The following is a 13638-nucleotide window of genomic DNA, read 5'->3' as shown; positions in this document are numbered from 1 at the left end:
GAGCTGGTTATTTGGAAGGGTAAACAAAACTGACAAATCTCTGGCCAGACTCACCAAAAAGAAGATAGAAAGAATCCAAATAAGAAATGAAAAGGGAGAAATCTCAAAGGATACTGTAGAAATACAAAAAAAGCACAAGAGAAGACTATAACAATTATATGGCAACAAATTTGACAACCTAGAAGAAGTGGATAACTTTCTAGAGACATACGACCTGCCAAAACTGAATCAAGAAGAAATAGATCAATTGAACTGAGCAATCACTAGAAATGAAATTGAATATGTAATAAAAAATACTCCCTATAAAGTCCAGGAGCAAATGGCTTGAGAGGCAAATTCTACCAAACATACAAAGAAGGTCTTATACCCATCCTTCTTAAACTTTTCCAAAAGCTTGAAGAAGGAATAATCCCAAAGACATTCTATGAAGCCACCATCACCCTAATACCAAAGTATAGGTATGTATACTTGGTTTTGTATATAAAACCAATAAAGAAAATTATAGGCCAATATCTTTGATAAATACAGACACAAAAATTTAACAAAATTTTAGCCAACTGAATCCAACAACATATAGAAGGATCATATACCATGACTAAGTAGGATTCATCCCACATTCACAAGGATGTTTCAACATATGCAAATCAATTGATGTCATACACCACATTAACAAAAGAAAAGTCAAAACAAACAGAATCATCTCAATAGATGCAGCAAAAGCATTTCACAAGATCCAATATCCATTCATAATAAAAGCTCTTACCAAAGTGGATAGAGAGGGAATATATCTCAACATATGACAAACCCATAGCCAATATAATATTCAATGGAGAAAAGCTGAAAGCCTTCCCGCCTAAATCTGGAACAAGACAAAGATACACACTCTCACCACTTTTATTCATCATAGTATTGGAAGTCCTAGCCACAGCCATCAGACAAACAAAAGAAATAAAAGGTATCCAAATTGGAAGAAAAGAGGTAAAATTGTCTATGAAGATGACATAATACTATATATAGAAAACCCTAGGGACTCCACACAAAGACTACTTGAACTGATCGATGAATTCAGCAGATTGGCAGAATATAAGGTTAACATTCAGAAATTGGTAGCATTTCTGTACACTAACAATGAAATATTAGAAAAGGAATATAAAAATACAATACCTTTTAAAGCCACACCCCAAAAAATTAAATACCCAGGAATAAATCTGACTGAGGTGAATGACTCATTTGCTGAGAACTAGAAAACATTAATCAAGGAAATTAAACAGGATTCAAAGAAATGGAAAGATAGTCCATGCTCATGGATTGGAAGAATTAATATCATTAAAATGGCCATGCTACCCAAAGCAATCTACAGATCTAATGCAATCCCTATCAAATTACCCAGGACGTTTTTTACAGAACTAGAACAAACAATCCAAAAAATTATATGAAACCATAAAAGACCCAGAATTGCCAAAGCAATCCTGAGGAACAAAAGCCAAACAGGAGGCATGAGTTTCCCAGGCTTCAGACAATATTACAAAGCTGTGGTAATGAAGACAGTGTGGTACTGGTACAAAAATAGACATACCAATGGAACAGAATTGAGAACCCAGAAATAAACACAGATACCTACAGCCAGTTAATCTTCAACAAAGGAGGCAAGAATATAAAATGGGGAAAAGACAGTCTCTTCAGTAAGTGGTGCTGGGAAAACTGGACACCTGCATGTAAATCAATGAAACTAGAACACACCCTCACACCATGCACAAAAATAAACTCAAAACGGCTTAAAGACTTAAACATAAGACAAGACACCATAAAACTCCTAGAAGAGAACCTAGGCAAAATGTCCTCCAGCATCAACCATATGAATGCTTTCTTTCTTAGGTCAGTCTCCAAAGCAATAGAAATAAAAGCAAATAAGAAACCAATGGGACCTAATCAAACTTACAAGCTTTTGCCCAGCAAAGACCACAAAAAAAAAAAAAAAAAAAAAAAAAACTCAAAAAGACAACCTCCAGAATGGGAGAAGTTTCAAACAATGCAACCAATAAGGGCTTAATCTCCAAAATTTACAAACTCATACAACTCAACAGCAAAACAAACAAACAACAACAAAAAAAAAACCTCACACAACCCAATTGAAAAATGGGCAGAAGACCTGAATAGACATTTCTCCAAAGAAGACATACAGATGGTCAACAGACACATGAAAAAATGATCAACATCACTAATTACAGAAATACAAATCAAAACTACAATGAGGTACCACTTTACACCAGTCAGAATGGCCATCATTAATAAGTCTACAAAATAACAAATGCTGGAGAGGGTTTGGAGATAAGGGTACCCATCTATACTCTTGGTTAGTAGGATTGTAAATTGGTAAAACCCTATGGAAAACAGTATAGAAGTACCTCAGAAAACTAAATACAGAACTACCATATGGTCCAGCAATCCCACTCCTGGGCATATATCCAGACAAAACTTTCATTGAAAAAGATACATGCACCTTTATGTTCATTGCAGCACTATTCACCATAGCCAAGACACAGAAACAACCTAAATGTCCACTGACAGATGAATGGATTAAAAAGATGTGGTACATATACATGATGGAATACTACTCAGCCATAAAAAAGAACAAAATAATGCTATTTGCAGCATTGTGGATGAAACTAGAGATTCTCATACTAAGTGAAGTAGGTCAGAAAGAGGAAGACAAAATACCATATGATATCACTTATATGGAATCTAATATATGGCTCAAATGAGCCTATCATAAAAAACAAACTCATGGACATGGAGAACAGACCTGTGGTTGTCAAGGGGGATGGAGAGGGATAGAATGGGAATTTGAGGTGAGTAGATGCAAACTATTACATTTAGAATGGATAAGCAATTCCAGGTCCTGCTGTATAGCACAGGGAACTAGATCCAATCACTTGTGATAGAACATGATAGAAGACAATATGAGAAAAAGAATATTATGTATAACTGGGTCACTTTGCTATACAGCAGAAATTGACAGAACATTGTAAATCAACTATTATACAAAAAAATTAAATAAACAGTGGTGAACAATTTGTGCCTAGAAAAATATGGAAAGCCATTGCCACATGTCCAATGACATTCTTGTATTGTATTTATGGTTTCATCTATTCCTATTTTAATTAAAGATTATATAAACATCTAGCAAGATACACAATAAAACTTAATTCTGGGCAGTGATACTTCAGGTAATTTTTACTTTTCTCCTTATACATTTCTTTATTGTGTGCATGTTTGTTTTTTCCCAAAGAACTGTATTACTTTTTAAGCAGAAAGAATAGCAAAGCTGTTTCCACTTGTGTTTAATGGGGAAGTATCAAAAATTGCAAATGCTGTAGGCAGTCAGTCAGGAACGATGATAACTTGAGGGAAAAATATAAATTCAGTGACTAGGAGGTTGATGTGACCTTCAGGGGTGGAGTGTCGCATCGGTGATGGGAGTGGAACCTAGGTAAAGCCTTGGAAAGTTGAGATTTTGCAAAGAATGTGAGAGAATTTTGGTAATGTTGGCTACTGCCTCTCTCTTAAGAACAATCCTCTTTTCTTTCTTTTTTTTTTTTTTTTTTTTTTTTTTTTTGTCTTTTTGCCTTTTCTAGGGCCAGTCCCAAGGCATGTGGAGGTTCCCAGGCTAGGGGTCGAATCGGAGCTGTAGCCGCTGGCCTACACCACAGCCACAGCAACACCAGATCCGAGCCACGTCTGCGACCTACACCACAGCTCATGGCAACGCCAGATCCCCAACCCACTGAGCAAGGCCAGGGATCGAAGCCGCAACCTCATGGTTCCTAGTTGGATTTGTTAACCACTGAGCCACGACAGGAACTCCAAACAATCCTCTTTTCTTATAAATCAAATACATGAAATAGTGCCAGACTGATTGGAACACACACAGATTCAAACATGAAAGAGGAGATGCTGCTGTAAGTTGGGCCTGTAACTTACTGGCTTGATTCCATGCCATTGGGGTGATTTGAGTTGCACATTTTTCAGAGATGCTAAAAGCCACTTAAGCTACATAGACAAATGCAATATCATGGTGTCATTGTAAAAAAAAATCCTGGAGTTCCCGTCGTGGCGCAGTGGTTAACAATCCAACTAGGAACCATGAGGTTGCGGGTTCGATCCCTGCCCTTGCTCAGTGGGTTAAAGATCCGGCGTTGCCATGAGCTGTGGTGTAGGTTGCAGACGCGGCTCGGATCCTGCGTTGCTGTGGCTCTGGTGTAGGCCAGCGGCTACAGCTCCGATTCGACCCCTAGCCTGGGAACCTCCATATGCCGCGGGAGCGGCCCAAGAAATAGCAAAAAGACAAAAAAAAAAAAAAAAAAAATCCTCCTTGACCGAACAAAACCTAGGTCACTTGGCTTTATAATATATCACCTTTTATAACTCACTAGAGTTCATGAAATGTTTCCCCGCTGATGATCTCATTCGATTCTCATGATCCCTGGAGGCAGGTGGGGCTGAGATCATTATCTCCATTTTATAAATGAGGAAACTAGTTTAGATAGAAGAGTGACTTGCCAGTGGTCACATGACAGCAAAGTGGTAGGAGGGAGACTGACTCCAGGATCAGTCCTCTCTCCAGGGAGTCCCGTGCCTCCTGGGAAAGTCTTGCCAGCTGGTGACCAAGCAACATCACATCTGAGCTTAGCCCCCTTACCTGAATGTGGATTGCTCCGAGAGTGAAGTCATTAAATAAATACGATTACATATAGTATTTGCTCAATAGCTTTTAAATTGTAAGTCAAAGAAACAGAGCCACCTTCACCATTTTCTCAGGGACCCATGGTTTCCAAGATCCCACTCACATCAACCACCGAAGACCACTTTCTAAAATGTTCCACCCTTCCCTACAGTACTTTTTAAAAATTTATGCTTGTGTATTTTTTTTCTCTTGGTTAAAAATAGAAAATTCACCAAAAAAAAAAAAAAATAAAAATGTAAAAGAAAAAATAAAAATAAATATCACCCAGAGATAATTACTGTTGACATTTGGTGTGTGTCCTTTGAGCCCTCATGGTTTTTTGAGCAGTCCCTCATCCTGCAAGCTCTTTTCTTCTCTGACTATTCTTACTTTCCCTAAAGTAAATGGGAATTGAGAGCTGGAATAGAAATCAACAGTGCTGGGGAAGCATTGAACGAAACTCGTGCTCTTCAGCCTGCAGTAGGCTGAGTGTTTCTGAAGGATAGCTTACTTTCCCTTCTCTTGTTACAGCGGTTCGTGACAGAGAAATCATATTGATAAAGAGGCCTAAGTTGTCATTTCTTGATCCTCACTCTGAAGACATCGTACTCAACAAATGGCGAACAGTTCAAAGTTTAAGCATTAATGATTAGCAAACATTATAAATCCAGGCTATAAGGTGATATAGTATCACAGTATCACATAGCACTGCTCTGGGATTCCTTATATTAATCATTATTAAGTGATTATTAACATCAAGTCATATCAATTTAAATCATCTGAATTGGTAGGTCTTACCTCACAAATCCGGAGCCCACAAGCACCCCAGCGATGCTGAGCAGAGCCACCACACTGTTGACCACGTTTGGGTCTTGGATGACACCAAGCAGCACAAGAGTTAGAAATTCACCAATTATGTGGGGGGCCAAGAGAGCCGCAGAGAAATATCCAAATCTGGCAGCCTCGGGGTATAAGGCCAGAGTCCTAGAAAAACACAAGATCTTTAGCTCCCTTCCAAGGGTTATCATTTAAGGAAAATCCCACACTGGCATTTTCTGCATAAATCCATGGTGGTTAGTGGGTGAGAAGAGTTTGCAGGGGAAGCCAAACTCCCCTTCGAGAGGCCTTTTTTGGAAGAGAACCAACATTTGAGGCCATTTAGTACCGAAGGTTGCTTCTGTTGGCCCCAAGTCAACGGAGCCACCCTTTCCTTTTTACAGCTGCTCAACTTTCACAGAAAAATCCTAACACCTGGGAGATAGTCACAACCAGCTGCAATGAGTAGGGCTGAATGCCCAGGCTTCTCCATAAGCACAGTCACATCCTGCCTGGCTGACGCTGCTCCCGCCCTAGTTAGCCCACGACCCTAATGCTGAGGACTCACCCAACTGCTCCCCAGCCCCTCTTTCGTGAACCTCACCCCTGTTATATGGGGTTATTCCCAGCATGAAAATCCTTCATGGCTTTCATTCGTCAACAAGCCCTCCCCAGGCCTGTTCTGTCCCATCCTTACCTTTTATTCTACCAACCTCTTCTATTTACTTGACCTTCATGTTCTTGTAAACAAGCTACCCTATATCCCTGCCCCTTACCGCTTATATTGCTTTCAGCAAATAACATTTCCCTGGTGGTAGCATGTCCTCAAACAGCCTTTAGACCTGGCCGCTCTTTCTTCCATTTCCACCACCACTCACCAAGGCCATCTGCCTTTGCTCCTATATAAATCATGAAGTTCGCTTATACTATCAGGTCTCTGTCCCAGTGCCGTCCTCTGCGACTGTTAAGACACTCTCACCTTTGATGATTTTATAGCTTCTGGACCAGGGTCAGTCTTTGCGCTCCTGCCTGCCATGATCCTCAAAGTCTTTAACCTCCTTGACAAACCATCAACATCCATGCCTCCTAATTAGGGAACCTCATCAATTCCAGTGGCTCCACCCATGTAAACTTGATCACTCATCTTGTCTTCGATTTAAATGTTAACTTGTTACTCAAAAACCCCACTTCCAAGATTCAGATTCTGAAAAAACCCTTTCTGATCACAGCCTCCCTCCTGTCTCCCATTTCCCCAAAGCCCTCACTGCCCTGAATCCTCTCACTCCCTTTGGCTGCTCTATGTTTTACCAATCCCCACACCTGGAGACCTCTGCTCTCTCACTTAAGCGGTATTCATTGAATCCACGCTACCACTTTGCCTCAGCTGACTCTTGGACCTCTTAATTTTTCCTCTTTTCTTACTGGAGTCAATCTCCCATCATGGCTAAAATAATCTTCTACTTTAAATTATGCCTTCTCCCCAGGGAAGTTCAGACTTTCCCCAGTGCTCAGCAGATGGCTTCACATCCCATTTTGTGAATTTCTACCTTTATCTGTCCTACTTTCATATTCTCTCCCTCTCTCTCTTCTCCCTCCCTCGCTCTTCCCCCATCTTTGCCAAACTTCATCCCTATCTTATCTTGCATCCCTGAGTCTGTGTTATCCTGATTTTCCTGTCCCAACCTTGGTCTACTGTGGAAACTCGATCTGTGAATTATCCAATTTCTCTAGAGTTTTCTCAACTTGCAATCTGACGGTTTTTCCCTAATGGACTTTCTTACCATTTTGTAAAATAACCATTCCTAGAGACTGATAATACTTTTTTTTTTTTTTTTTGGTTTCAGGTTTTTAGTTTTTAGGGTTTTTTTTGTTTTTTTTTTTTTGGTCTTTTTGCCATTTCTTGGGCTGCTCCTGCGGCATATGGAGGTTCCCAGGCTAGGGGTCGAATCGGAGCTGTAGCTGCCAGCCTTCGCCAGAGCCACAGCAACACTGGATCCGAGCTGCGTCTGCAACCTACACCACAGCTCACGGCAATGCCGGATCGTTAGCCCACTGAGCAAGGGCAGGGATCGAACCCGCAACCTCATGGTTCCTAGTCGGATTCGTTAACCACTGCGCCACGATGGAACTCCAGTTTTTAGGTTTTTTGTTTGTTTGTTTGTTTGTTTACCATACCTGCAGCATGTGGAAGTTCCTGGGCCAGTGATCAAACCGGCACCACAGCAGTGACCTGAACCACAGCAGTGACAATGCCAAATCCTTAACTGCTAGGCCATCGGGAAACTCCAAATCTGACAACCTTTTAAGCAACTGTCCCCTCATCATCCTACCCTATACCACTAAGCTTCTCAAACAGCATCTGCTTCTTCCATCTCACTCCTTATTCCCTTGCAAACCTGACCTGCATCCCTACCACTCTACCGAAGCTCTTTTTTTAGAAGGTTGCCAATGACCTCCTAATCTTAAGCCTCACCTCCTTGAACCTCTGCAGTACTGAATGGGTTTTCTCCACTTGCTGGAAACTCCTCTCTTGGCTTCGCCAATGCTGCCAATCCTCCTCCTCCTTCTACCTCTCTGACACCTCTCTGCCTCTGTCTCTGGATCGCTTGCCTCTCTCCACCCTCTGAATGGGCCTCATGAGGTTTTACACTCCACTGCTTCCTTCATTTGTGACATTCTCTCCTATAGAATCCATTCCCAGGTCTTTATTCTTACCCCCCTCACCTTTTCTCCCCAACCCACCCTATCACCCAAATCTCAGGTTGACATCACCAGTTGGGTGTCCTGTAGCATCCCAAGTGACACGTGTTCCACATCAAACCCATTCTCTTTCCTGGCAGACTTGACAAGGATGCTGTCACCTTCCCATTCCCCCAGGCTAAAACCTCAGGCATCACCCCTGACTTTCTTTACTCCCAACAAGTCCATTCAGTTTCTGAGTCCATCAGTAACTACTTTCCCGGCATCTCAAAGCAATCCCCGCTTTCTGTTGCCTCTGCTACTCTCTTCCCCGGGGGCCTCTGTCTTTCCCACAGACTCTTCACTGGGCCATCCAGCATCTCTGCCCTCACTGCAGCCTGCAACCAAAGTGATGCTGGCTTCATCCTCCAGAGTCCAACACAGATGCATTGCTCGCTGGGATTCAGAATCCTCTACTGTGTCCCAATATCCAGTCCCCTTCAGCCCCTGAGCCCAGCATTCAGCATCTCCCCTACCAGGCTCTGGGGCTGTCAGCCCCATTTACCGCTACTCCGTCCAACCCCCCTTTCCCCACAACACAGCTGAACCTTTTCTTTGGAAAGGTCTTGTGTGTTTTTCCTTCTGAACCTATACTCCTGCTTGTTTCTTCTTCCCCTGGAATTCCCTTGCTCCCTTTCTATCTGTTCAAATGTTCCTCATCTCGGAAGTTCTCCTCTGTAAAGCCTCCTGGAGTCCCTCTCCCTGCCCAGCCAAAGGGACCCTTGGCCTCCTTTGTGATTCACTGGGCTAATGAATGTGAGATGGGAAAGAGACATCTTCCAACAGGGTAATTAATAATGCCACCTTCCTAGAAAGGTGGCAAGGATTACATGAACTGATGTATTTAAACCTCTTAAGTGCCTGACATAAAGCACATGCTCAATACATGTTAGCTATTATGATGATGATGATTGTTATTTACTGTTATATTCCTTAGATAGTGTTGGTGCTTCTGAATAATATTAATCTTACACTTTCTTGAATGAGAGTCATCTGGAGATTTATGCCCACAATCCAGCATCTGAAACACTTTGGGGCCGCAAAGCTGGCCACCTTTCCCTACTGGAGTCACAGAATGCCAGATGACTCCCCCCATCTTTTCCTCAATGAAAAGCCACAGCGAGTAGAGAAGGTAACATCTCAACACGACAACAAGGAATACCAATAACTTTACACGTTTCAGATTTATATCTTTTAAAGATTCCATGAAATAAAAAGCATTCTCGACAAGCCATCCATCAAAACCCAGCATCAGGGAGGCTTCATGGTCCCCCAGTGCTCTCTCCCCACAGTCGCTCTCGATTGCTCAATCCCCTACCACCCCACCCAACCGCGATGCCCCAGCTCAGTCAGTGAGGCCTCAGGCAGCATTGCTGCTCCAGCTCACGGCAGCCTGGGAGCCACGCTGAGCTGGGTGGACACTTGCTCGATGCCTCTGCACCCGGGTTCTGGCTACTCCAGAGCCCTCTCCTTGGGCCAGGCCCTGAGGTGAGTGTGGGATATGCCATTCCTGGGTGCATGTGGTCTAGTTTGTCTGCTCTCAGGGGCCATGTGGCCCACAGTGGGGTTTTTCCATTGTCCTGAAGGACAGGACATTGTCCTGGGCCCTGATGGGCAGAAACAGGCCCTCCAGAGCAGAGAGCAGGGACTTGTTTTCCCTGGGGTTCTCCCTCCACAGGTCCCATCGGCCCTCTGGGACCCCCATGGGGAGCGTGGCCCAGGAGAACTGAACACCTCGGGATCCCCTCCCCCTTACCAGTAGCACACGCTGCTGAATATCATGATGGCAAGGGCGCTGAAGGGGAGGACATGCAGCATGTAGGCCAGCAGCATCTGCCACTTCTGGTACAGGCCGTCCTGGCTCTCCTGGTCGCTGATGGCTCGAAGCACAGGAACTGGGCACGGAAGGCAGGTTTCAGAAGAGCCAGTCACCACACAGCCCACAGGGGGTGGGGGCTAGCCCAAGCTGAACTTGAGGTCTCTCAGGATGGCTGGTGAGGTCCTGGTGGGGCTCGCTCGTCATGGAGAGAGGGGACCTGCCATCCGTAGAACTATAAATACCCCCACCCCAGAAATTTACACTCGACCTCAATTACCATGATTACAAAAGTTCTCATAATTGGTTTCTTTCTCGGGGGAGGAGTGTCACCAATTCAGGAACACATGTGCAATAGGGACACAAATGAGTGACATGAGGTACTTTGTCCCCTTTTCGTGCAGGGTCTTGTCACAGAACATCAGGCAACTACATGTTGCTTCTGGACTCCCACTGAGTTTGAAAACCAGGTTCTGGCTGTCCTAAAATAGCCTCCAAAAAGGTTAACAGTGCCAAGTTGGCCAGGCATCTGGGCCCCCACGGCTGCACCTCCTAATGGTTAAGACAGGACACTAGAGATGACCCTTCCCAAACTCTGCTCCTCATAACTTCCTGTTTCCCTGGATCCTCAGAGACCTTCAGGGAATCTGCTTGGTGACCTAATTCCCATTAAGATGTAATGACCTTGCCCCAGCAAGAAAACCCTGGAAAGGGCCAGGTTGAGCTCCGAGAAATACCCTTACAATGGGGGAAGCTTGCAGGGTGCCAGCTGGAGAAGGGAGATACTCTGGGAGACAAAAGCCCCTAACCCCGAGGGTATCTCCTGGGCACAGCACTCACACAAGTTCACGGCGTTCAGCATGCCTGTGTACGGAGTGGCCCCCACAAACTGGTACAGGAGACCCACGCGGTCCTGGATGGCACCCTTCAGCACATCGTTCTGGAGCCGCAGCAGGAAGAAAATGATGAACAAACCCATGATCAGATTCTGAGTGAGACGCATCGTCACCACCAGCTTATTTCTCATTAAGTTTTTCATCACTCTCCTGAAAGCCAAACAACCCTGTTTTAATTGCTTTGCTTTTGTGGGTGGACGTCGACCAACCTAAAAAGGGGTGAGGTTCTTACCTCAAGAGAACCCACAGTTTAGAAAGGACTCCCGGAGAATCTCTGGTTTTGAAAGGGATCATTGGTAATGTTTTCAGGTGTTTTGTTCTTTCAATATCCTCCAAGGTTTTGCGATAAATTGCCGATTCTTTGTAGGCAGATTCAATCAGCTGGACTCTCCTGTAGGTTTCTATTTCCCGTTCTTTGCTCTGGGTATCCACTGATGTCAGGTCCACTGAAATTTCCCCCCCAGAATGACCCATGTGTTTTTAAATGCTTATATATATATATACATATATATATACCAATGGCTAATAATATACAATTTCATAAATTAATTTTAATAAGACTTCATCTCATCAAAATAATACCTGATGTTAATGCCCACCTATAAAATCAGAATTTTTTTTTCTTGTCTTATTAGGGCCCCACCCATGGCATATGGAGGTTCCCAGGCTACGGGTCAAATCAGAGCTGTAGCCATCAGCCTATGCCACAGCCACAGCAACACAGGATCCGAGCCGGATCTGCAACCTACACCACAGCTCACGGCAACGCCAGATCCTTAACCCACTGAGCGAGGCCAGGGATAGAACCGCATCTTCATGGATGCTGGTCAGGTTCATTAACTACTGAGACATGACGGGAACTCCAAAATCAGAATATTTTAAGCAGGGCCATGAGGACCCCGAAAGGCCTGTCTAAGAGAATTCAGAAGTTCAGCTAATTTTTCTCTGACAAAGTAGGAGCGCACCACTTCAAGAGCAATCCCCCACCTCATTCTGATAGGTCATCCATGGCATGTTAATTGACTAGGTCAGATGAATTTTTTCAAGAGTAAAAACACCAAAGCAAAAGCAAAAAGAAAACCTACTTGTGCCAGTGTCATCCAGGCAGAAATCTGAGATGATAAAGGCTAAAAAACTTTCAGGATAAGAAACCAAAACTTACTATAAAAATCAAAAGGGTTTGAATGCTCAGGACAAGGGTAACCGCAGCCACTGAAGAAATCGAGCATTTCCACGGGTGTCCCACAGAAAACCAACTCTCCATAGCTCAGAATGGCGATTTTGTCAAAGAGCTGATTGAACAACAGACAGTGTGAGTGTGTCATCAGATCACCGCATCCTTATGGAAGATAAATTTCAAGTAGTCAGCCCTTTGATTATCTCAGCCATACATCAGTCATCTTACTGCATCCATCGGAATCCCCAGAGTCGTCCCTATTCTTTCCAGCCTTGGTTGCCCCTGTGGGTCCTGCTGCCTCCCAGCCTTCACCCAGCACCACATCTGGGATGGAGGAGAGCTATTGGACCTGGTCAGTGGACCTGTGTTGGAGTTCTAGTTGTGCCCCTGAGTGAGTGACCTTGGACCAAAAAAAAAAAAAAAAAAATTTTTTGAAGTATCAGATCCTCTTCCATAAAATGCAAATAATACCTCCCTAAAAGGATCCTGGGAGAAGAAGGTGAGATTTCTGACAGGAAATCTATATGGTTTAATGGAAAAACACAGACTTGAAAGCCAACTGGAATCTGAATGCCAATTCTAGCTTTTTATTAACTGTGATATTGGCTCAATTTTGTGTCATTTCTAAGTCTCACTCTTCTCCTCTGTAATGTGAAAATACTGGGCAGAAATTGAAGGACTATTGTAAATCAACTCTACTTAAAATTTTTTTTTAAAAAAAAGAAGGGGGAGTTCCCGTCGTGGCGCAGTGGTTAAGGAATCCGACTAGGAACCATGAGGTTGCGGGTTCGATCCCTGCCCTTGCTCAGTGGGTTAACGATCCGGCGTTGCCATGAGCTGTGGTGTAGGTCGCAGACGCAGCTCGGATCCTGCGTTGCTGTGGCTCAGGCGTAGGCCGGCAGCTACAGCTCCGATTAGACCCCTAGACTGGGAACCTCCATATGCCATGGGAGCGGCCCAAGAAATGGCAAAAAAAAAATAAATAAATAAAAATAAATTTAAAAAGAAGGTACTGATATCCACCTCATGGGGTTGTTCTTTGGGTTAAGTGAGCTAGTGTATAGAAGGTATTTGGTACATGGTAGGTGCTAAAAGAATTGAGTTTCCATCCTTTGCCCTTCCCACATCAGGAGCTATTGGCTCCAATTGCAAGGGTTTAAGTACAAATCTCTACCCTGAGATCCCCAGCCTGGCACATATATACTCACCCTGGATGAGCAGAGCTGGAACAAGAGGCATCCCCCTTACCTGAAAGAGCTCAGAGCGGGGTTGGTGGATGGTGAGGATCACGATGCGGTCCCTGCGAGCCAGTTCTACTAGGAAGACCACAATCTGATTGGCAGTCATGCAGTCTAGGCCTGTGGTTGGCTCATCAAATAGCATGACCTCTGTAGGCAAAGAAAGGTCAGACATCTGAGCCTGGGCTCTGAGCCCTAGACTCAGAATTTTGTTCCTTATTGAGCTGTCTTAT

General features: G+C 43.8%; 1 protein-coding gene across 2 annotated transcripts in view; it reads right to left on the bottom strand.

Annotated features, from left to right (window-relative positions):
• ABCG5 (ATP binding cassette subfamily G member 5) overlaps window positions 1-13638 on the bottom strand; it is a 40590-nt gene that overhangs the window by 9509 nt on the left and 17443 nt on the right. For both annotated transcript variants that reach the window (XM_021087571.1, XM_021087572.1), the window contains exons 6-11: window positions 13416-13555; window positions 12153-12282; window positions 11223-11436; window positions 10935-11140; window positions 10035-10173; window positions 5522-5707 (exon numbers count right to left, since the gene is read on the bottom strand). In XM_021087571.1, coding sequence (XP_020943230.1) covers window positions 5522-5707; window positions 10035-10173; window positions 10935-11140; window positions 11223-11436; window positions 12153-12282; window positions 13416-13555 — 1015 coding nt within the window. The remainder of the gene's footprint in view (window positions 1-5521; window positions 5708-10034; window positions 10174-10934; window positions 11141-11222; window positions 11437-12152; window positions 12283-13415; window positions 13556-13638) is intronic.

Source organism: Sus scrofa, chromosome 3 (genome assembly GCF_000003025.6).
Source record: "Sus scrofa isolate TJ Tabasco breed Duroc chromosome 3, Sscrofa11.1, whole genome shotgun sequence".
NCBI lineage: Eukaryota > Metazoa > Chordata > Mammalia > Artiodactyla > Suidae > Sus > Sus scrofa.
Note: the sequence above shows the minus strand (reverse complement) of the source record. Positions and strands in the feature narration are given on the sequence as shown.